Genomic DNA, 26,057 nt, shown 5'->3' with positions numbered 1-26,057 from the left:
TGGTGAGAACCCTACATGTCAGTTATGTAAGCCTAAACAGTTACAACTAAAAGGTCTGCAGCCGGCCAGAGCCTGCAGGTGTTTCCTAAAATATGAGTGTTTTTCAAATATTTTCTCTCCGTTTGGTAATAATGCAGGTCAGAGCGACCGGGCACTCAGGCCTCTTTAGCAGAGGAACTGAACTCTCTTGTGGAAGTCAGAGGATAATGTCGACTGATCATATCATCGGACTCCAGTCCACCAGCTGCTTGTTACGGGAGCTTTAACTTCTCGTATTGTTGAACCCTCGCACAGGAAGAGTGGGTCCATAAGAAAGACTTCAAGGCCAGGCGTAGCATGCGTGACGCCACAATGATCACAAACACAAAGCCTATTCTCCAAAGCACATTAGAAATCCCTATTCCTCCTTCACTCACTCACACACACACACACACACACACACACACACACACACACACACGCTAAATGTTGTAGTATATTTTTGGCTTTTAACTTAATTTCACACTTTTTTGATTCAGTAGATGGTGATTATTATGGTAATCTTTTAACATTCTCTAAATTACATGTAGCAGTGGTTTTAATGTCTCGTAAAATTCTCACAGGCTCTTTCAGTTATAGCCTCACATGTACATGGGTGTTCCACCCATATCCACAGGAAACTAGTCTATTCAGTCCTCATTTAGACAAGAAAAGCAGGGACATAAAAACAAGAAAGCCTACAATTAAGAGCAGTATATTTCCAAGCCTAAGAATTTCTGAACTGAAGACCAATAGAGGCAAGACGGCGAGTGGGGTTTTCTGTTTTGTGTGTGTATCCATGTTTTACCTTCAACAATACCTTTTCCAGACACTGTGAATTTAAAACCTGTCGCTATTTTATGACCACGGAAGGACTGCCTTTGGTTATTATTCTTTGTCATATGTGCTTTTATTTGCACAGAAGGGTCTTTTGGTCTAATAAAACATCTTTCTAGTGAACAAAGAGCTTATGTCATCAGCTTATATCCGTATTTAAATATAAAACAGCACTATAGAACACACATCTGCAAATTCATTTTGTTCCACTGACCAAGTTTCCACCCAAATTTATCTAAAAATATTAAACAACTTTTTAATAAATCAACAAAAGAAAATGTAAATCAATGCGTCATTTCCATCCACTACTCTTGTGCTAATATTAGGAGTTAGGTGAATTAAGGTAAACAGTTGGTTGTGCTAATTCTCTCATTGGGTGCCATTAAACCAGTGGAGAAGAAGATGACATAATTAAAAGGAGTGCCAGTCAAAGCTAAAATGATTTGAAAAACGTGATGGATATATTAATGTTTGTTTCATTAATTAATATGAGGGACGTTACAGTCTTAGACTTAACGTTAATAAGTATCACTCAGGGTCCAGCAACGGCGCATTTAAGTTCTCTCCATAATGCAGTGTGCAACTGTAATTAACAGCTCTTTAAAAATCCATTTTTTCTCTGGACACCAAAAGAAATCAATACTTAACTTCAAATGACCTTATTGAGCTGGATAAAAGGCTTTATTGCATGGGCTGGGTCAGGAGCGGTTGAGCTAATGTGTTAGTTGAACAGTGGGGGATTAAAGGTGAGGTGTTCTCTCAAAATCTTACAAGACATCACAAAGCAGCAGGTCACTGACCTGAGCCTTCCTGGAGACACCGAGAGGATTACAGCAGCCAACCTCTGCTGAACTGAGCCTGTATTCATACGGGGCTGAGGAGGCAACGACAGCCTCTTTATCACTCAGCAGGTCCAGCCCGTTCTCTTTCCTCTCTCCCAGCTCTACGCCTCTCAAACGATGCCAGAGCTGAAAACCCACTAGTCCCAACTCTTTGCAATATACTCACAGGGGACCAATTTGCACAGGCAGCCCTTGTCTGAATCACTCTATCAATTAGGAGCCGCTGTGTTTATCATCACATACATTATTGTAGAGGCTGGCCAGGCCATTGTGTTGAGGTGTGCCTCTCAGGAGAGGGAAAGGGATGAAATAAACGACCAGAGAGTGAAGCCACAGTTGGACAGGCTGCTGGACTAATCTGAAAGGACGGCTGTAATTATGAGTCTCCTGAGGAACTGGCTGTGTGGCGAGTCCCAATGTGTGAACATGGCGCTAACAGTCAGGAAGGTGCACTGCCCCCCCCCCCCCCCCCCCGCCTTCTCCACAACAAAGTCAGACACTGAGTCCAATCAATATTTTCAATCTCTCAAGATCAATTCAGCATCTGAGCACAAAGGAAGACATGTTGGCTGTGACCAATATGGGTAAATGAAAAGTCAAACTTTGTGGTCATGATGGGCTCCTCTGTCTCGCGTTCTTTTGTAATCATGAGCACAAGCTGAGGCAGTCTGGACTGAAAGTTGTAATTGAATTCAAGTTTGGAGAGAGGCCCCAAATAGTTCATGACAATACTCCCAATAGTCATAATGTAATAAACATGAACTTACTATTACATTACAAGGATAATAGTATGATTGGTCATATATTATAATGGGGTCAGACCATAACACAGCATTGAGTATGATCATTTTATGGCTATGGTTACAGTCTTCCTTTGTTCCCAGGGATGCTGTTCAGTGTTGAGAGACCTTTCTCTCTTCCACAAATAGCAGAGAAAGAGATGACTGTCTCTGTTAGCGGTGGAGTGTAGTCCCTATGCTCTGGATGAGAGAATAACACTGGCATTCAGATTCCATTCATATGTTGATTACACAAAATGGTCCCATCAGTGTGAGATGATCTCATCAGAATAAAAGTGTTTCATCAATGGAATATGATGTAATCAGCACGAAACAGATGATTTCTCTAAGAGAGCACGAAAGTGACACTGCATCTTTAAGAAGCCCGGAGTCTCACTGTGTTTTAGTCAAACAAAAGCAGCCAATTGGGAATGTGCAACCTGAAACCAGAAGCCCGACTCAGAGGGCCTCACACAGACCTCAGAGCAGGGACACACCCCGTGTACTCCTGATTCAGGCAGGCAGAGAGTCACAGCCTGCTATCCAAGCATTCAGTGCAAACACTTCCACACAGACGGTCAGAAAATCACAAACACAGACTCACTGATCATTTTGCCTGGCTTCTTTCCAGCAAAGCAGTTTAAAAAAATACATGCAGGAAAGAACACAAACACACACACACACACACACACACACACACACACACACACACACACACACACACACAGGGACTACATTTCTATTATATGTTCAACAATGTTCATTTAGGCAACACATTTGCATTCAGCAACATTTTAAGGATGATCTGAGGTGCTGTGTCAATTGTACACATATACATTTGCCACTTAAGATAATGTTGCAGTGCAAATGTTGCCCATATGATAAATACAGGTACACTATGCAAAGCAAAATACAGAATCTCTGCCTCTGCCTTTTTACTACAAACAAATCCTTTGCCATCTTCTCACAGCCTGGTAGGAATCAGCACTGCTTACACCTTGAACCCCTCCACCACTGTTCACAGTAAGCAGCCGAAGCTGTGGGAAGGAGCCATCACAAGCCACAACATGTTATGCTTGGTCACCACAACACAGACATGAGTTAGAGAGGAAATCTGCTCCTCATGTACTGACTGCCATCAAATAATGCGCACTTCAAAATCAATCCTGCTTCTGAGCAACAGGATAGCTTCTAAATGTAGATCCATTTTGAGTCTCATTAATTGCAAGTTCTCAGGGCCACAGAAACACACATGGGTCATAAGCTAAAGATATGTAGCAATCAAACAAAACAAGTACGGTGAAATCAACTAGGACTCAAATCATCTATTTCCCTGATGTTTCCATCGGCTGTTGTCCAAACATCCTGACTAGCGTCCACTGGGCATTTAGACACATTTGCATTTGCAGTGCAAAACAACAGGTGTGGAAGGACTGTGAGCAAATGGTTTCCTTCAAGAAAAAAGAGAACTTACAATTTTGAATTACACAGGTCAGCTGTGGAGATTCCTCAATTACATTTTTTCCCGACGATAACTATAAAACAAACGGCAATGAGCCATTTTGGTCGATCCATGGCCGATACCGATTGTTTCTTTGTTGTTTTGTTTTATTAGCAGCTGATATACAAGCCTCCAGACAAATTTTTTCCACCACTGTCCTGGAACCATCCCGAAAAATTATTTGCTGCTAAATCAAATGTGCAGCTCCTCGGTACGCTCCACGGTTGTCATTTTTAGCCGCATGCACACTTTGTGTAGGACGCTCTCTAGGGAACCTGCTTTAAAATGATGTGGACCATTCATATGAGACCTCTGTCACCGGTCATCTCTAGAGGTCTGCGACAGTAGTTTCCATACACATCACTGCTGATTGGCAGAAATACATACAGTAAAAATCAGACCAAACAAAATGTTATTTCTGGTAGCGCCTTGGTAGCCAAGTACACTCACAGTATCTTGTCTGTAGTTCTCTCTCTCTCTCTCTCTCTCTCTCTCTCTCTCTCTCTCTCTCTCTCTCTCTCTCTCTCTCTCTCTCTCTCTCTCTCTCTCTCTCATTAACAACATATTAACATCAATTACATCAACAGAAATATCCATACTATCCATAATAGAAACACCTGTTGAATAGAGAAGAGGTGTTTCACCCTGTTAAGCAGAAGAGTCATGAAACCAGGGTCGATTTGTGCTTGTTGACCCATTTGCATGTTCTATCCCTGCCACTGTGTCAGGTTGAAAGACATCTCCATAGCGACCCACGATGAATATATAACCAGTTAGTCACAACCCAACCCTAAAATCCTAATTCAAAACGTCTTCTTCCCTCCCTCATCATACCTGCATCTATACTAGTTACACTTTTGGCAGTTACTCCTTTTGAGGAGGGACATAAAATAATTGGACTTTTTTCACTACCATGTGTGTGAAAACACAGTAGTCTTACACCGACAATGGCAGGGGAACAAATGAGGGATTATTCTGGAGGTGTGTGATGCCTCTCCTGCGATGAAGTTCCTCACACTCCATTCTGCGTGAATGTAGGTGACTCGGAGAGCCTGAGCTGATCCCAGAATTCCTCATTATCCGCCCAGCGGGGAGGATCAGGTCCGCTCGCTCTGTCTCAGAGCATGCTCGGCCCGGTGAGACGAGCCCCAGAGGAGCACCGTGCTGGGCCATCGGGGGCAAGCCAGGTCTGCTCATTATATCTAACTCATCCTTGGCATCTCTGCAAACCAAGTGCCACTTAGTTCCCACAGGAGGGGTCTGGGCTGGATCACTGACGAGATGGCAGAGCAAACAGCAGAGTGGTAATAGGAAAAGCTTTACATCAAAAGACACGTGCAAACAGACTCATAGTGTCCAGCAGTCCACTTAGGGGGTGAATATTACAACATGTAGGGCTATCTCACGTATTTGGTGATGGCATTCCTTATTGTAAGGCTAAATATGCGTTTAATGGTATGACTGCTGCTACTGTTAATCAGAACCAGATGTACACCTGACATAATGACACAAGCATATAAAAGCACCCTCAAATTCCCATGAAAATTAATATATCTGTACAATAAGCGTTTGAAAACTCAACTTGAGGCATCAAATACAATTGGTGGACTTGCCTTTTCAGCAGCAAAAACAAAACAAAAAAACACCACATGGTATAGCCTACAAGTAGAGTATGTATTTACATATGTATTTGTCCGGAGATGGGGAAACAGTATCCAACAGTAACTGAAAAAAAATTCACCAATGTCATTTAGCTTGCGGGGCAAGTGCAAATATATAACTCAATGAATAAACATACAATCTGAGTGAAGCGTGTTGTTTCGTTTATCAACTCTATTTCTGGGATAAATGAATGCAGCCTAGCACAGCAGGTGTATTATGCAAGTGCAGAGTCTTAGGCCTTTGGCTAGGGGCCAGGGCCCTCTATTTCCCTTTACTTTTTAAAGAATATTCTCCTAAGTAAACTCTGTGGCCGGGGCAAGTGCCAGCTGATGCGGTCTATGCAGATGTGGTGTCTTCCATTGCAGTCACAATTAGCCTCAGAGAATTGGAATAGCGCCAGCCAACGCTGGTCTCAGCACATCCGAAACACTTCAGGTAAACACCACAATAAGCTAAGAAGCAGAAATTAGAAATTGTTTTGTACCGCAACACAGTTGCTATAGAGACTGTTGCTAATTAACTGCACTCTACCCCAGGATAACAAAGGGCTTAAGGGCACTCAGGGCAGATCCTCTTGTGATGAGCTATGTGTATGGAACACTATGCCATCCCCAGGGTCTCTCAAATACAAAATACCAGTCTCCTTGCAGCCAACTTTCATCTCAGATGCCATGAGAGGTTTTGTGTGGCGTCGGTCTGCGGCTGTTTTAAACCCTATGGACCTGGATTACAGCCCCATATCGGCCTCACCATGATTAGCTGAACCCTTCCTTTCTTAAAAGACAAATCACTGGATGTATATGAAAAATAAATCCCTTGTAGCAGCACGGAGGACCACTTCATTGGTTACTTATCATCTCTGATGGCAATCCAAAGAAGTGCACTGTTAGTAAGGAGCAATGCACGAATGTAAATCGATAAACTCCTACAAAGAACACACATTCATGTGGCCAACAAATCATATTTGCTTTTATATCGGCATGCAGCCAGGGTTTGGATTTTAATTAATATTTTTTTCCAGTTGAGTTCTCTCAATAGTAAAGCTGCCTTTATACATTTGACAGACGTGGTGGTTCAGATGAAGCAAAATACTAAGACACTGAGCATTAAAATGCAATATTTTTTATCCTACATCATAAATGCCTTACACATTTTAAAATACTGAATACTGATTTTTACTTTTACAGTATTTCCACACATTTGATCAATCACATGCTAAAGTGACAGTGGGAAAGACTCTCCTTACAGGGAATATATTTTATGTTTAAATAGGACAAAAATGGTGCAAATGCCTGTTTACTTTGGGATTAAGATGGATAAGGAAATTGACATCAGTCAAACAAACCATTAGGCATTTTGTAAGAATTGCTCACAAAAAAAAACTGTAAATATAAAAAAAAAATAAAAAATCAATTGAGTCACATTCCAAGCATTCCTCAAAAGATTCCCAACACTGGGTTCATTTTTAACACAGAAATAATCCATACAGCTGGCCACTCCCTACAGCTAAAGCCTTATCGTACCGCCTCCTGCATGGATTGTCCTGATGCCTCTAAATGTCACCATTTTAAGTGGGCTAACACCATCTAAAACATATTGTATTTCCCTGCTCTAATGTTATATTGTGCTTGAATAAGAAACAGACTGAAATGTCTTTTGTAACAAAGACACAACAAACTCTGATATGCTAAGAAGGAGCACTTCATCCATTCAGCCTTTACTCTAAAAACAAAACAAAATAACAGCTGAATACTAGCAGTATCAGCAGTATTGTCATCATTTTGCAACATAAAACCATGCATTTGGTTTCCCTCACTGTGTCTTTTCAGTTTGCAAACTTGAAGAAAATCATTTTACTCTAGTGTCTAACAGTTCGGACTCAGTAATAAGAGGAATGACGGCCCTGTGATTCTGCTACTGGTGAGACAATGTGTAACCAGATACTGAGCACATCTGGCAAGACCAAATTCTATTCAGCTCTACATTTGTCTCTTCAGCAGATTTTAAGACAGATCCAACACCACAAAAAAAAAAATCTTCACAGTTTTGAATCAGCAACAATCTTTGTCCAGAGAAAAGAAAACTTGAATGTTTTAGTTTGTGAAATGTATCTTTTTGTCTATAAGTGATTTCATGAGGTAAATTTCAGCAGATTGTCTTCTGCCTCGGGTTACATTTAATCAATACCAGTTACAATATTTCTTATAGGGTTATATGTCTAATTTGATTGTAGGATTTTGAAGAGAAGCACCTACAACCTACATTTAAGGTCTTGCATTTTGGTATTTGATGCAGTAAATGTAAATCAACATCAAGTATGATGTCACGCCAACTTTCTACTTGCTCTATAACTTGTCAAAGAATATATTTAGGAGAATAGTTAACATTTTTAATGTCCCAGTCCACCATAAAGCATAACACTGGCATCATATTGAGGATGTACGTTGAGTAACAGCGAGGACTGCACTAAGCATTGCTCATTTATAGCTAGAAAAAACAAACGGACATGCTTTAATCCACAGCAGAGGGACAGCTTCTCTGGCAGCTTCGCTGTGTGTGGGACGAGGGAATTGGAGGAAGAAACAGTGGGGAGGGTCCTGTTGTCTGAGCCCACATCTTTGTAGTGGCAGCTGAGGGGTTTCACTGCAACTCCTAGAATTTACATTTCGTTTGGCCGGAGCGGGTCACATGACAGCTGCAAGCGAATGCTCTGAGGGGCTTTATGCTTTCACTTGACACTGACTGACTGGCTGTGAGACGGTCCAACACCACAGAGAGAAAATATTCCCTCTTTCCATGACATCACCCAGCCAGGAATGGGGGAAATGGCGGGAGGAGAGGGGGCACAGCTGGTGGAAGCCACAGTACCATCTGCTACTGACTAATAGTTCATGCTGCTTTACTTATAAACTTGCACTTCTGTGGACCAGAATAGTGGCTGTATGGTCACCGTCACAGATACATTTGACAGTTTTATAATATTACATTACTGGACACAGCCATGTATTGATGTTTTTTTTGTTAGTTTTTTTCAAAGGAATAGTTTGGAAAATATGCGTATGCACTTTTTTGCTGTGATATAAATGAGAAGATTGATACCACTCTCATGTCTCTAAATTTGAAACTACTGCCATCAAAAAAACTAAAAAAAACACAGTAAAAAACCACAACTTGTCGTTTATATGTATAATTTTTTTGTATAGATTAAAACAAACAAGATACAACATATTAACCAGTGAGCTTTAAGGGTGCTGATAAACAGATTTTGTTCCCCCCTGTTTCCTGTCTTTATGCTAAGCTAAGCTAACCAGCTGCAAGCTCTGACATGAGTGGTATTGATATTGTCATCTAGCTCTCCTCAAGAAATGAAATACATGTATTCCCCGAAATGTCAAATTATTTATTTCGGCTCACTCAGTTTACACCTATAAGAATATCATGCAGCTACACAGATAACACTGGAGTTAAAACTCACGCATACGCTCATCTGTACTCACCATACATCTTTCCCTCATCAGAGAGGATGATCTTCCTGCGTCCACAAGGAGGATAGATGGCCAGGGCCTCCTGGAAGCTCTGTTCAATATCAGGGCTCCACACCCCCTCAGCATCATTGTCCATGGGCTTGTCTGCCGAGTCGCTCATCCTCTCCATGTCCTCGGCAGGGCTCTCGCTGCCGCTCCAGCTGCTGGGATCAATCGTGGCGGTTGGGCTCTCCAAGCTGAAGCCTGGAGCAGACTAGGGAGAGACCTGGAATTCCCAAATAAACAAACACAACCAAACGGTCACTCTCCACAACAGAACAGTGGACATCTGCTTCCCAACAAAAAAAGAAAAAAAACACAGTACACACTGTTAGAGAGCACAATATGGAGCACAAGCAGCCAAACAAGCTCGGACATTGCCAAGAATGTTGTTGACTTGATTTACAATGGATGTTATGGGTTTAAACAATTGCACATATTCTCTCATATATTTGTGGCACTTCCTTCTTATTAAATGACTGGACACAGAGTAAAGTGTTCAAATCTTGTTTAAAAATAAGAGAAACTCTGCAGACTATGATGAGAAATGCAACCCCTGCATGAAAAAGTCCATGAAACACTAGACAGTTGTAAAGTCAAGGCGCAATTGAAATTCACCCCATTAAAAAGTACCTCTACCGTTATTTTTAACTTTTTATATTTTAACAAGCTATAACAAGAATCCCATCAGAATTGTCACCCAAAGTTGATTCCTGAGGCGATAAATCTGGGTGGGGAAATGAGAGAGCACCATTTGACACTCCTCAAACAGGTGAGACTGTGGTTGTCTCACCTGTCTCACCAGCTGGCAGCTTCCAGGTTTAAATGTGTGCAACTCTGTGGTTGGGAAGAAAGATATTTCTTAAAAAAAAAAAAACACACAGCAAGACTATACTGCACAAATGGAAGTAGAAAAGAAAGCATTGTGGCTTACGTCACATGTCATCCACAGCCGTCACACCATGGCAGCATATAGACATTAGACACTCCAGCCCCACAGAGAAGCCAAAGGAGTTAAAAAAGAAACAACAAGCTGGAGACCTGCAGGCATCACAAGAACACTACTGTTTACAGACTGTGGCTCAATCCAAGAAGCAGCCCCCTTTGTGCATCTTACCAAGCTGCTCACACAGCTGGACAAAGTCTCATCTCACCGGCAGCTATTGACAAGACCAACAAGCTCCGGGGTGAATCTGCAGCTAATAAACCGAGGACTGCATCATTATGCGGCGACAGCATCTGGAACAGAATGCGTTGCATGTCCAGAAACATAAAACAGCAGACTATCCCACATTTTATGAGAAATGACTATCACACACTACAGCTTCATAAATGATGGGCTTCGGCGAAGCGCATGTGTAGTAAAATGAGAGTCAGCAGTGTTGCGGTCAGAATAAACTGTGTGGCCTTCATGAATGGAGCGCATTCTGCACAAAGTGGCTTCAGCAGCCACAGCGTCCGACCCGGGACTGCAAGAGACTTTGACAGAGTTTGTCAAGGGGGTTAAATGACATAATAAAACATCGGAATTGATTTTAAAATGTTCTCTGTTGAGATCGAGTGAGAAACTAGCTAATTTATTATGTAAAGGTTGACTTTATAGTTGCAACACTTGTATGGCAGAGGTGTGCTGGCTTAGAGGGTGGATAAAGCCCAAAAATGGACACAGCAGACGGCAGTTTTTGTTTTTCTCAGATTATGTTCCAAATGAAGATGAGCATATTAGCATCTTAAATGTGTCTGTGCATGGAAAAAGGATACAATAACAAACTGCTACACTCAAAGCATGTAAGACAAAACGGTCTTAATTATGGGTAAATAAATAATGCACGCAGGGGACTGAATGTTTGAAAAAGCTTGCTCCGAGGCACAGCAACTGAACACAAAAACACGGAAGAACACAATGAAGGCACGTCAGCTGAAAGGCAAGTTCTCTCTCCTCCCAGAGGGAATGGGCAAAGCAACCAGTGGATAAGACATCCTGAGTGAACTAAAGAGGAAATTCTCTGACAGGCTAGTTTCAGCTGTTTTTCATTGTCCAATGCAGCTGTCTTACTGGTAACTCCTCCTGCTTCACTCACAGTTTGCAACCTGAAGTGATATTCTGGGCTTCATGTCCATTTTGTCACATAAACACAATAAGTACATGATTGTATATCGGGATGTGAGCTCTTGTCAAACGTTTGAGTGCACGACAGCACTGTGGCTGAACGAGTACAGTGTACACACTGCGCGATGTGTTGAGATGAGCTCAAAATTAAGTGACAGTGTCCTCCGCTTCACTCACACGCAAATCAAATTCACTCTAACATTCAGTAACATGTTGACTGCATGTTAGAGCAACTTTTTATCTACAGTCTAGCTCAAGACAAACACAGAAACAGATTTAAAACAAAGAAATCTCAGAGTTTGTCTCAACTGTCAAACTGTTTCTGCCTTAATTCACAATGTTTTACTTCCTTTACTAACACATTCACTGAGGTTTCTCTCTTTTCTTAATCTCTCCTCTCTTTCCAGACAACTGCTTCCTCTCCGAGCAAGATCCCATTCAAGCAGCACAAGCTGTCAGGAAGTGGGAATAGTAGCATATGTTTCTTCCAGCATGTCAGTTCATGAGGGGAAAAGGGGGGATGGGAGCAAGCTGTTGAAAAAAAAAAAAAAAAATCCCAGCAAGCAGAGAGAGCTTTTACTGAATTCCGTTTTTGTGTGCCGACTGCTGACATAGCAGAACTAACTCACAAACTGATGAGGGAGGGGGAAAAAAAATCCCATTTCAACCACTAACAGTCTGGGACTCTTTCTAGATGCTCCTCTCATCCCAACCAGATATAATAATGCGCTTATAATCACTTCCAGCTTACAAGTTCTGAAGAAAATGTTTGTTTGTATCCTCATCAAGCCCAAACATTGAATTACAGTGGCTTTCATAAAAGCTAAACTTTAAGACTTTGCATTGATATGTCTTCTCTAGAGCTGCTACCAGTGTGTTTCAATAGAGCTTTATAATGCAGAGTCTACTAAAACATTCTTTCGCGCAAACTCATTCTCACACCTTTACCAAAACAACCCAAGAAAAAACAAATATTAAGGCTAAACTATAAGTCTATTTCTATGCACAAGTTGACAAACATTTTTGTACATCCTTCTAGATCTCTTAATAAAATGTTTTCAATGAGCACCGGCTCTGTTTTGTTTTTATGATTGTTGCAATTAACTCCACCAACTATCCTATCAATAAAGGCGATAGCTATAAAGGCTATGCAACAACTCCAACATAATCATTTTGGCAAAACTAAAACTGTTTCGGAGAGCATCAAGAAAGAGAAGAAAAAAGTCAAGAATGTTGAATTGGCTAAATCACTGAGCACTGAACAAAAATTACCCAATAAACAATGTTTCTCCAGAGGGCTTTTTTCTAATATGAGATCAAATGTGTCTTCAGGATGCTGATCATTATCGGAAGGGAAAATGAAACGGCTCGCACAGACGCAAAGTCAACCAGCACAAATAACACGACAAAACTGTACACTGTACACTGTACACTGTACAAACTGACTTTCAACATCCAACCCACTCTCTTCAAAGCAACAACTAATAGATTTCTGTATTGTCATATAACATCCCAATGTGTAATAATGAGCTCTGACGTGGTGGGGGCAGCCGTTCAAGAGCATCAGATAGGGTATCAATGCATCTTTTAAATCTAAATAGCACAAAGCCTTAAAAGATGTCAACAGCTTACAACAAACACCATTACCTAATGTTTCCTGTCTCAAATTCAAATATGGTCAATTATATAAATGGTCTCTCACGGTCTTCATCCTGATACTTACTTTGGGAATTCATTTTCAAAAAATGTATAAAGTATTAGCAATGCTAACACAGTTTGAAATTAAACTAACTTAATTCAACTTTAGCTGCTAATAACACGTTTGGAGAATGTGCAAACTATTAATTTAAAAGAACATGAATAAAATATGGGTGCAGACTAATGTAAAACAATTTTGAATGCATAAATTATTTATTGAAGGTTTTTGTTATAAAATAAAAACTATTTAGCAACAGGATTCCTATGTAAGACGCATATGTTAACATTAGATGATGTTCAAATGAATGCTATTTCTTCATTACAAATTGACAGTTGACTCACTATTGTTTTTACGGCAGAACCAGTTCTTTTTTGATGTATGTGGGTCCAAAATGTTTTATTGTTTGGATGCTCTGTGGAATTATTATTTTACCCTTTTTCATTCATTCAACTCTTGGTCCTCAATGCTGCACTGTCAAAACTACAATGTTGTTTATAAAATGTCAAATTATTACCAATATAATGTGGAATGTGGTGGAATAATGAAGGAGGGAAGTAGTGTTTGCAATGAAGGAGGATAAGGATAGTGCTATAGGGATATTAAGGTGTGCACAAAAAATGTGCATACGTTTTGTATTACATACCACAACAGAAGATCTACTAAACTGGTAACCCTGTTGTCTAGATCTTGTCATGCCAAATGAAGACAGGCTGTGTTGACTTGTCCTCATACAAACACAGAAATAATACAGCATAGAAGTCATCCCCATCCTTAATAGACCGGTTTCTTAGCATCCCGTGGCATCAAATGGATGCTTTTGCCAAGTGCAACATGTGAACGAGTTGTCAACGAAGACAGTCTCTTAGTGCCTTAGAATCTGTGCACTAATTATGTCCGCCAAAGAAAGTATGAATGTCACCCATAGAAACACTTGCGGCTTCGAGATAATACTTCTGCATACTTCTGTCTTTGCAGGGTGTTCACCATAGAAATGGTCTTATTTGTGAGATGCGGGGTAAAGATCGCCTGCAATGCAATAAGTGAATGTGGTAACTAAGCAGAGTAGTAGCTGTGACATGGCATTATGGGAAATTACACTTACCGTGAGATTACATAAACCACTCAGCAAGCTGGAATCTAGCTCCTTAAATTAAGAGAACCCATTTCACCCATCAGACAGAGCAAGGTAATGAAATAGCAGATGAGAGGTCTCAAATGTAATTTTCCATGTGGAGTTCTTTTGTGCCGTTATCTCAGAGGGTGCAATAATGATTCTGTGAATGACTTTTGTGCACCCCATAATGGCCCACAGTAGTTAAGGCCACAGTGTGTAAAACTGTAATTACCATGTGATTTCCAAACTCAACATTTTCAGCTTGTTGTCAAGACATATCCTGGCCTTTGCATAATTATAACAGCAATGTCAAAAATATTCAATTTTGAGCAACACGTAACTTACTGTGAACATTTACAATGACTGAAATTCCATTTAGTTTCTGTTCATTACCTTTGGGAAAAGTATGTTTATGGAATGAAGTCTCTGACAGCAGGTCTTTGAGGACCTTGAAATGTGGTTACAGGGCAAAATAAAATTAATCAAAAATCTATGGAAATACTCTTTGAATTGAATGTATTTAGAAAGCTTTACTACACAAGGCTAAATTCAGGCATGCAGCCTCTGTTTAAAATAAAGCAAAATCAAAAAGGTGAATATGAGTTTTAACCTTTAATTAAAAACAAACAAAAAAACATTTTGGAGCACGCAATTATCCTACTGCAATTTAATTTAAAAAAAGAAAATCGGGCGGATGGCAGGGAAATATTTAATTACCGCGGTCATGTCGAAAACATTTCCAAACAGACTATAATGTGTCAAACTACTCAAGAATGTCAGGGCAGAACTCTTGATTCTGTATTGGATTTTCCTTTAGGTTTCATGAATAAATCTACACGTTTGGAGTACAGATGAATGAATAAACAAGGTTTTCAATACCAATTTCCTCAGGTCCACTGGAGAGGCTGGAAAGCTTACTTTCCGCCTCCGTTATTGGCAATGGCTTAGTGTTTATTTCATGCCTCTTTGAACCTGCAGGCTGAGATGCCGCGAATCTGTCTGATATCATCCCACTCAAATCTGAGGCCTGGATCCCACCGCCCAGCAACCATCAGGCCACTATGGGATCAATCTTTGTTTGCCAGAGAATAGGATTGATTTACAGGTTCTGTCAAAGCAGCCCTCTCTACCTGCCTCAGACTAAGAAACAGGTAGCAACAACATGACCTGGACAACATCAGATATGTCGGCTAAAGGTCTTCCAGTCTGAACAACAGAGGGAAATTTGACTGTAAATCTAAGACGGATACATCCCTGTCCTGCCAGTAATACCACAATATATAAAAAATACAATTGACCATTCAAACATGAAATGTAATGAAAGCTCAGAAGACATTTGCCTATCAAAAATTTGCAGTGCATTCCACACAGCATACGCCCATGTCACCGTGGAGTGCGAGCGGAACACATAAAGCTCAGGAAATTAAAGCTGTAAATAAAGGTCCGTCAGATAAAGGATCTCCTGACAGTTATGAGAGCAGAGCAGGCCGAGAGCTGGCCGCTGGCTCATTCAGGACGCGTGCGGAGGGGCATGAAAAAACAAATCACAGTGATGAGCATGAAGGCCACCATTTGCATTTGGCTGTGCCAATTCACACCGACTCTCATCTCCTTTCTTCTTCTCCTCGCACGATCAGTTATCCCCTTACATACTTCTTTCTTTCCTGTCTCTCCACATACATCTTCTCCTCTACTTCCTTTTTTCTCTTGACAAGATCTGCATGTCACACTGGACTCATCTGTCATAAAACAGCCTCCTAAGAAGTGATCTGCAGCCAGGCGAAACTGAAAAAACCTTTACCAATTATGTATATTGTTTTTCGGGGCTGACTGAGGGTGCATTAAACATATATCTACACACACATTTTTTGAGGTATCATCATCAGTAATGTATGACACCCAACAGCATTTTTTAATTCATTTGATGTTATACCTTATAATGTATTGCCTAGCTCTAGGACGTTCAACAGTATTTTTGGCAGACTAGGCAAAAATACATATTTACCTTAAAAATGTACAAGTTGTTGAGAAAATTGAATTTAATTAGAGGTTGTTTGCCTTTTCACATTTTTGGCTATGTACAGTGTGAAAATACTTGGACGTTTTCTATGTCAATTGTTTGACATTGAAAGAAGATCAAGTCAGCTATGCAAGAAATAATCAAAAACCTGTGACTTACTGGTATTGAAGCCTCCCTATTCAGTATTCAGGAATGAAGGTATTGACATGATCACAAAAATCATAGGCCAAACTAAAGCTACATTCATTTTTGGGCACTCTGTGGATAATGAGAAATAAAGATCCAAGGCTGAGACACTAAGCAGGTAGTTATTAAGTTAGACACAATACTAAGACGCTATGTGTAGTCTTAAGTGTAGCCAATGCTGGACGATGAATTTAATACATGTTTTCTCAAAAATTTGTCCATCAGGAAACAAAAACCTGAATGAAAAAGAATCGACACATCTGAACATTTGGAAGTTTAAAACATGAGTAGTGTTTGAAGAACAAGGCTGCGTCCCAAATTCCATATTAACATGATATTTAGCACTCGAATGTGAACTCGAATGTGGACTCGTATGTGGACTCGTATGTCCAGAACCTTAGTATGAAACCAAAATAGTACATGAATTGCATTCTATTTCAAGTGAAATATTACAGGACGGATGCACACTACACTAGATGGACACTTCACCGAGCTGGCATAAATGTCCCACAAAGCCGTGCCATGATTAGGGATGGGTATCGTTAGGATTTTATCAATACTAGTACTATTATTGATACTGCTTATCGATTCGGTTCCTTAACGATACTCTTATCGGTTCTTTTTGACCCCCGGGTATTTACTACTGTCTTATCGGTTCCCGTTTAGAACCGGGTATCGGGGGGGCATCCCTAGCCGTAATGACGGCAACGTTTATAACAGACAATGACGGAAGCTCCATAACATCAATAAAGTACATATAACAAGTATAAGATTTAATTTTGCTTGGTGTAACATATTTTTTAAATGAGTTCAGACCTCACAAATCATTGTTTGGTCACATGAGGTTGGGTCGGGTTACACGTCTCCAACCGGTAACAAGGCCCTCAGGAAGTGGCGTCATAATTACTGCTCTGTGCATCCCAAAAGATACAGAACAGGGACGGTTTATTCACACAAAAGTACGGATGGATTTCAAACAAAATACTATATATAATCACTGGGACCTATTCAATTATTTTTCAAAAGACAGACAAATGGAATGAGTACATTAAACAGGAAGTTAGAAATTATGAGACAGACTGACACACCTTTGGTTTTGTTTTTCACTAATGAAAATATAGAATATCGGCAACTTATTTTATAATATGATGAAATACGCTGTGGGAAAACAAGATAATAAATGATGTGTTGTTTGTTGACAGCACAGCAATCCTTTGTTGATGGTGTAATTATAAACCAACGTTACTTCTCGTTGAAAACGTCTACTATTTGGGTCTATTAAACAGACTAAACAGAGAGAGAAAAAAGTTGGGACAACTCCCCATTGCTGTGTCCCGGCTCGGATTCCAAACTAATTTACTGGGCACAGCCTGCATATTAATGTTGGGAGCTCACCCTCCAGTCTATCTGTGCCTCCGCTGAATCCAGGACACCTTCGGGGCAGAGAGGGAGCCTGCCTGATCTGTGTCAGCCATGATAACAATGCAGCGACCATTGATGGAAGGTCTTGTGGAAATTTATTACAAGCAGCGACTGGGGAATACGGTGCCAGAGAGACTGAATAACCCACATTTGAATACAAGCCACAAATTATACACAGTTTCACTAAATGAAGTGACTGTGTGCCTTTGTTCCACGGGTTTCCTTTCACTAGTGGAAAGCTGAACACCACTACCGCTACTCTGGCCCGCACTGAGAAAGGAAGTTGTTGAAGCTGAGATTTCCTGCTTTCATTGTGGTTAAGAACTCAAAATGTTTATAGTGGTTTCAGAAACTGACTCATCTAATGATTCATGGAGTACATATTGCTTTTCATCTGTGTGTGATCTCGAGGCAGCTCGTTTACTTGTCTTTTTATTTCAAATAGTAAGAAAGAAAAATGCTTTTCCCACCAACTTAATAACTTCTGAGGAACTACACATCAATTATGAGTGGTTGAGACACTGCGCTGTCCAAAAATGAAGGAGACTGCCATATGGTACAAATTTAAAGTCTGTAATATTAAAGTGGTAAGCCATCAAAGGGTCACAGAAGCTCAATCATTTGGTGCTTTATGTAAAACTAGAAAGGCTCAAACATGACTTGTTCCATCTGATACAACTCAAGCTAAAATGAGAGTAGGTTTAAACACAGGCTGTTTTCCATAAGTATGCACAAGGAGAGAGAAAAAAAACTGTGTTGCACTTACTAAGGTGGTTGACGGGGCCAAAGTGCATTCGGTAGCTGGCAGTCATTTTATGGCTGCAGTACTGAAGCAGATTTACTTAGATGACGTCAGTGGCTTTGAGCCAGCTTTTCCTTTTTGGTGGCACTCTCCGCTGGCCTCAGTGGGCCCTGCTCAAACTGCTGAGCAGCAGCACATACTCTAAAATTCCCTTTCTAGACCAGGGTTTACCTCAGGGCACACACAGTCTGGCAGCCTGCAGGAGTGTCCTTTTTTTGTTTTTAAAGCGTGCTTTGACCGCAGAGAAAACTGATGTTTTGATGTTACTCTACCTCTGCCACACATCACATCTAATTAGATAATTAATGACTCTGTGTCCAGATTCAATTACAGATCTTTTTCTAGCCCGGAATTTTCATAACAGTAAATAGCCTAATAATATTGTGTATTATTATTTTAATTAAAACGTGGGAGGCGATGTGTTCACATTCCCATGAGGAATTTCACAGGTCTTTTACCACAAATAGAAAACATGCCTTGTTGAACATACATTTGTATTTTTAGTCAGGTGAAGCTTTCTAACATCAACACCCCGTTCATGCATGAATGTTATGGAGTATCCAGAAACTATTTTAACTGTTGACAGTAACAAATATATAATTTCATTTGACTAACTAACTTAAAAATAAAAATGAACAACTAATTTAAATGTTAACAAAAGTGTAGTGCACAAACCAAGCCATAAAGACGCCTCCTCGTCTGAGCACACAGACACTAGTAAACACATAGTGTCACTGCTAAAAGGTATTTGCATTCTAGTGCAGAAAAAACAAAGACATGCTCAACATTACAGTGTGAATCCATGCCATCCTGAGAAACTAAATACATCACAGCTCTAAAGCACCTGTTGCATGGAGCACGGACTACACAGGTGCTTCTCTCCAGCTGGCAATTATGACTTTCAACCACAGACTGTATCTCTTAATATGATAATTAAAAACAGTCAGGAACCAGTTGTGGTTATTCTAAAATTGTATATATTGACAATAATCCTTGTGGCTAAAAAGGAGAGTTTGAACTCTTTCTGAGGTGTCATTCAGCATTAGTGTTTTGTGTTTCAAACGGACATGTGCTTCATCCTCACACTACACCAATTATAAGTAAACATGATCATATTCTGTCATCGCTGTATGCAAAGACTTCACAAAATCGTACGTCATTGTACAAACATGGTAAGAGCTTTAAACACATGAACATGTTCATGGTAAGGAGACTGGTGTGAGCCTGACACCGGGCTCACAGGAAAGACAAAAGCATTCATATTTGCAATGTTTTGTGAAGCATAAATTGAGCAAAGAATTTGACAAATGTTTGGCCACAACCTAGTTTTCTGAAAAGTGAACACTCCTCGAACAGTCTGGACAGACGAAGAAAAGAAGAGTCTCGCTTTGCCCCGAGAAGTAACACAGTCCATTCTGTGCTGCACAAAAGCACATTATTACTTCACGACAGATGAAGAGACTGCACTCTGTAGTTTCAACAAGGCAGCAAAAACAAGTTACACATCGCCTGTGTAGCCAATTAAGAAATAAACAATATAATACAAGGACATAAAAAACAAAAATAACTCTGCGAGTCGATACAAAGGGCTGTTCTTTTTTGCTCATGAATTATTTAAAAGTTTAGACTTATCATAATAAAGACACAGGCTCAGTGTCATCATTGCTGTGAACATATCTATGTTGTGGTCTCTTTAATATACTACGACAGCCTAATGTTTAATGCTCACACAAGCTTGGATTACAGCTCAAACAGAGTGTGACTTAATTTCCTGCTCAGGACGCCATTACTCCAATACAGCTTTACTAAGCAAATATATTGTTTGCTGCTGTATTAATGCTCTGAGTTTCGACTTTAGCAGCTTTAGGGATTTTCACACTGATATACTTTGGTTTCGTATTTTCCAGTTGATGTTACGACTAGACTAATACCGGCACAGTTACCATTTTTGAGTATTACAGCAATCTTGTTTTAATGTGTTATGTATCTGGAGACTATAAACAAGAGAGCCTTTGTTGACACAGCCGAACTCCCGGCTAATCCAAAAATGGTCAAAGAGGTGGATCGTCGGTGGAGCTGAGGCGGTGACCCAGCAGAGGAGACAGCTAGCAGCTAGCGACCTGAGACGACACCCACACTCAAAGCGGCCGCTCCCTTAATTATGACTAAATTATGTTAAGGCTTAAAGTTAAACGGGTGAGTTTTATAAAAATTCACCCCACGTACATTTATCATGAAATTTGAGAGCAAAACCGTTTTTTGTACCAGTCTGTAAACATGTTTATTTCTGCTGTAAAGTTGGACATTTTAACATGACGGTCTATGAGGATTGACTCACTTTTGGAGCCAGCCTCAAGTGGCCATTCGATGAACTGCAGCTTGTGTCAGTTCTGTCGAGTTGGCTTTATTTTAGCACTGGGGATTGCTGCTTAGTAATATATATATATATATATATATATATATATATATATATATATATATATATATATATATATATATATATATATATATATATATATATATGTGCGCGTGTGTGTGTGTGTGTGTGTTAGGCAATCCATTGTTCTTCGAATAGTCTATTTGTCCTTTTCCTCAAAAATACAAATGCACAAATTTAATTTGCAGAAGTTCATTAATTGTAAGGAACAAAACATGTATTGGGATCAAGCCCACTCACACAAAGGCCTCCCATATTATGCATATGCAAGCGTGGGGGGGGGATTGTATTGTGGCTGTGGCCCCCCTTGGCGGCACCTCTGGTGATGCTCCATCAAAAAGCAGAGGGCGTTTAGTAACTCCTAGTTTCAGAGGTAAAGTCTCATTCAGTCAAACAAAGACTACATCCTATTATTGCACAAACGTTATGCAGGCTTTCGTCCAACAGGTCCACTGGTTGCATAAGCTGAAAACAAAGCATCTGTTTCTACCCCTAATTCTTTTCTTCCAAGCGAGCAGATTTACATCGTGACATGTCTGGGGTTACGCCTGACTGACTGCATTCAGGCTGTTTGCTGGAAATGATCACGAACTTTCACGTTAATTAAATAAAAATGTCTTTTTTCCTCATAATAAGTTACATCAAATTATAATAAGCAGTTAACTGTAAACCAAAACGTACAGACTGAAAGTGGATTGTGTTGAAGCTTGTGCAGCTTTCTCAGTTGTGTCACTTCTTCTGCTATAATACAAAATAGTAACTTTCACAATCTTTTCTTTTTTTTAGAGAGATGATCAATTACTTTCCCCAAGCTTATGATGAAACACAGCTGAAGCCATGAGATGTCAAGACTAGTGTGACTAGACAGCTGACTGAGATACTGAAAAGGCACAACAGGAAAGCTCACAAGAGAACAAATGAGGTTATTTCATAACTGCTTAATTAATGAAGTATAAAGACACTGATTGAATCACAGCAGCATATCTGATAACCTGGCTGGGTGGTTGTTCAAAGCAAAACCACATCCGACCCTTTAAAGCGACAAATATCCAGTTAAGTGTCAGGGATTAAAACAAGTTGAGGAGATCCTTCAGAGTTTGGTGCAACAGGGTGTACACCCATTTTTTAATCCAACTTTACTGTTGCTAATGAAAGCTTTTGGCCTCGTTCTCGTCACTCCCTTTGCATGAGAGGCTGTGTAGTTGTCCACACAAAACCATTGTAAGGAGTAAAACTTTGTGACACTCATACACACACAGCTGGCAAACGGTTTGAGGGGAGTTCAGTTTTAGCTGAGCAGGCACTTCCCAAAGTAGAGGAAGGAAACCCAATAAGAGAATAAAAGTAATAAGCATCAATTGAAGATAATTGTCCTCACTAACGATAACCAAGGAGTTTAGCTTGAACTGACCATTTTAATATAAATCCAAACCACCAAAGTAACGCAAACACATCCTTTTAAAAAATGCAATTTAGTGACTCGCATTGTTTTTGTGAAAGTGTTACTCATGGAGGGGCTTTAATCCACCAAACAGTAAAAGGGTCTAACCTTTCCCTACGGTCCACTCGGTTTGGTTAAGAGTTACAGTAACAACATGGAGCACACACACAGCTGAGAGAAGTAACAAACAAACATTACAAAAAAAGAATCTACTTACACAAAACTTCGATGGCGATTAAAAATCACCGTCAAAAACGCGTTGAAGCAACAAGTCTCTCCACCGTGTTTTCCTCTTCGAGGTGGTCCGAAAATGCTCCGGCGTGATCTCCAACAAGTCCCGGCTGAGTCAACTACGGAGAGGAAGACAGCAACGTTTTCAACCGTCATCTTGTCCAAAAAAAAAATCGTTATTCGTGCGGTTTAAATATATATATATATATATATATATATATATATATATATATATATATATATATATATATATATATATATATATATATATATATATATTTTTAGTTGATCCCGAATCCCGCTGGGACTTTCTGCTGATCTGACACAGGACAAAACGGCCTCTGGAGCTTTTTATAGGGGCGTATGATCGGGCTTCTTTTCCAAAAAATGTGAAAAATGTCAAAGATTTTCGCTGCTGTGTCAAAGCCATCGGCTGCAACAGTGAGTGCTCAAAGTGAGCACCCTGTTGCAAACAGCGACCAGGATCGGCCATCTATCTCAGCGATGGAAACAGACGACCTAACGCTACTTCACGCCATGGGATAAATAGTAAACACCTAAATAAGCAGACATTTTTAATAGATTGTCTAATATCTCCAAAGACGTAAACTAAAACCTCACGAACAGAAGTCCACAACCAGTTTGGATACCTGCAACTACCATTGAAACTTACCTCGTTATTGATAGCTCATATAAAAATGTCCCTTTTTTTGAGTAATGGGATGTTACGGGGTATTTCTTTTTTAATACTATGTCAAGTTATTCTGGTGTTTCTGGGCCAGCCAGGAAGGTGTAGGTGAATCGCTTCGCGCACTGACAGAGATGCGAAGAATGCTCGGAATGAGAAGAGGAATGAAATGAACGCAAAGAGCGAGTTTGCGCCGGGGCGGAGCGAGAGGTGGCGTCATCCCGAGCCGAGGAGCCAGCCTGGGCAGCGGGCAGCAGCAGCAGCAGCAGCAGGGACAGGGAGGGTTCAAAACAGCCCGAGGAAGGACGCCTTCAGGGACTCCACCAAGCTCAGATTTTACAGCTTCACAGCCCCTGAAGCCCACTTGATAATAGCATCGATCCAACTGCAGTTATCAATACAGAACAAAGTCCCTTTCAAGACAGGGGTAGTAGAAGTATTCAGATAGTGTACTCAGTTACAAGTAAAAGTACAAAGTATCACCATTAAAAAATGCTTAAAGTACAAAAAGTGCTCATTATGCAGAATGGCAGAATGACCCATTGCATATGTATATATATAAATATATAAACCGGGTTTTGACATTATCTATCTATCTATCTATCTATCTATCTATCTATCTATCTATCTATCTATCTATCTATCTATCTAATATAAGATAAATAAATACATTTGTGATGCATGAATGTGTACATTACTTAAATGTTGCAGCTGATAGCGTGTGAAGTGTTCTCAATACAATAATATCAGAATGCATGAGTTGATTTTATATTTTGTACTGAATCAGTAAAGAGAGTAGTAACTAGAGCTGTCATGTAAACGTGTAGTGAAGTAATACGTATGATATTGCCTCAGATTTGTAGTGGAGAACAAGTACAAGTATGTAAATTGTATTTAAGCAATTACTTGAGTAAATATACTTAGTTATGTTCCAACACTGCTCTCAGATCACCTCAAGCATAACAAACCCCTGTCGAGACTTGGTCGCACACGAGGAGTGCTTTGTTATTTTAAATACGATTTAGAAGCACTTGTACTTTACTTTTTGAAGTTAGTTAAATTCCAAATCAAGGTTTACATGCAAATATATATTACACTTATAAAGTATATAAAATATGATCTGAAAATAGTATAATGGTATAACAATGACAGTATAGCCGCCCTGCATTATGAGTACTTTTACTTTGGATACTTTAAATACATTTTGTTGCTAATACTTATGTACTTTTAATTAAGTAAATGATTTGAATACTTCTTCCACCACTGAATTTTTAGATATCCTGTAACTACCCATCACAAAAAAATACAACATATGAAATGAGTGTAACATGTGATTAATTCACATACAAACACACACGTTTTCAGACATTCACCGGTATGAAATATCATATATAAAATATCTATATAAATTTCACATGCGTTTTTGTTGAAACAAACAGGACCTATTTTCACAACATCACTGCTCTGTTACAATTAACTGTCTACCATAAAGTTACAGTTATAGGTACAGATCCATTTCAAATGATGGAATGACCAGGAGCATTCAAGTTTGTTTGCTAAACTGACACTTGATATATGAAGGGAAGTAAAATGACTTGATCCACAAGCATAATGTGAATTCACAGAATATACCAATGTGATTTACTGTCATGGTTTCTATGTATTATGTAATTTTCCCTCAAGACAGATTTCAGCTCATTCCTTATCGCTCAGTTCAGGGATAAGATATTTCCTACAAGACTTAAAGGCAGCAGCTGACTTCATAAATCTGGCCAGATTCAAACAGGAGATAGGAGGGGAGTGTTGAAAGCGGGCCTTCATGCAGATTGGGTGTGGGGAAACTTTGTGAAGTTATAATCACAGTTTATCAAAACTGTGTCCTCCAGCTGGCTATCACTGAAGGCATACAGATACATTTGAATTAATTTAAATGCATTATTTCATGTATTTTCCACTTAATAAGTCTATCTCATCTGCACAGTGATATAGCAGTTACAAAACATACTATTAAATAATGAATATATCATCTTAAATCTAATAGATCTATATTCTTTCAAATTAAAACTGTTCACTGACTTGCTATATTTGGTATAAAGGTTGAGTTGGCCAGATTTACAAGAGTGGGTTCAAACACTTATAGACAGAAACCCCAGTCAAAGACATATCTGTGGTCCTGTCTGAACAAGTCATCCATTAGAAGCCAGTGTTTTGACACCAATCCTTCAAAAGAAAAGGATCTATGAAGATGAATGACTGCCCTTCCGAGGACATCCATCAACACCTTTTAACACGTGTCTCTGCATGTTTAGCTGAGAGAGAAACACAGGGAGCTGAATGATTTAAATGTTCTTTATACAGGATTGGATTTCAATACATTTTTAACTGTTTGTCTCTTTTATTCCTTAATCTGTTTAGAGTGAACTTCATGGCAGAGCAGCAGCCGCTCAAAGCCATTGTTAGCAGTCATATCACTTTCATATTGTCCTGGGAGTTAGCTGTTCCCTCAATAACAAACTATTAATCATCAAAATGCAGCTGTATCTAGGACGCCATTAATGAAAATCCCTGCTTTTTTTCCCTAAAGATGACTGCAGCAGTAACTCCAGGAGCTCAGAGTGCTGATTCATCAGCTGACAGTGTTTGAAAGCTACATGTTTACAATAATCCCCCCTCACGTGTGTCGTGTCAGTGCAACCAGAAGAGATTACATTTTTTTGTAGGTTAGTTAGCCAAATGATTATAGT

At 39.7% G+C, this 26,057-nt stretch overlaps 1 protein-coding gene across 3 annotated transcripts in view; it reads right to left on the bottom strand.

Annotated features, from left to right (window-relative positions):
• The window catches only part of tead1b (TEA domain family member 1b), a 47,975-nt gene extending 24,499 nt beyond the window's left edge, over nt 1-23,476 (bottom strand). For all 3 annotated transcript variants that reach the window (XM_068730422.1, XM_068730424.1, XM_068730423.1), the window contains exons 1-3: nt 23,299-23,476; nt 22,612-22,744; nt 9,137-9,389 (exon numbers count right to left, since the gene is read on the bottom strand). In XM_068730422.1, the coding sequence (XP_068586523.1) occupies nt 9,137-9,293 (157 nt within the window). In that variant the 5' untranslated portion in view covers nt 9,294-9,389; nt 22,612-22,744; nt 23,299-23,476. The remainder of the gene's footprint in view (nt 1-9,136; nt 9,390-22,611; nt 22,745-23,298) is intronic.
• Between the last annotated feature and the right edge of the window lie 2,581 nt (nt 23,477-26,057).

The sequence above is a fragment of the Cebidichthys violaceus genome, unplaced genomic scaffold, assembly GCF_023349555.1.
Source record: "Cebidichthys violaceus isolate CVI_PGR_0920_01 unplaced genomic scaffold, fCebVio1.0.p SCAF_5, whole genome shotgun sequence".
Classification (NCBI taxonomy): domain Eukaryota; kingdom Metazoa; phylum Chordata; class Actinopteri; order Perciformes; family Stichaeidae; genus Cebidichthys; species Cebidichthys violaceus.
This window is presented reverse-complemented; position numbering and strand designations above follow the sequence as displayed.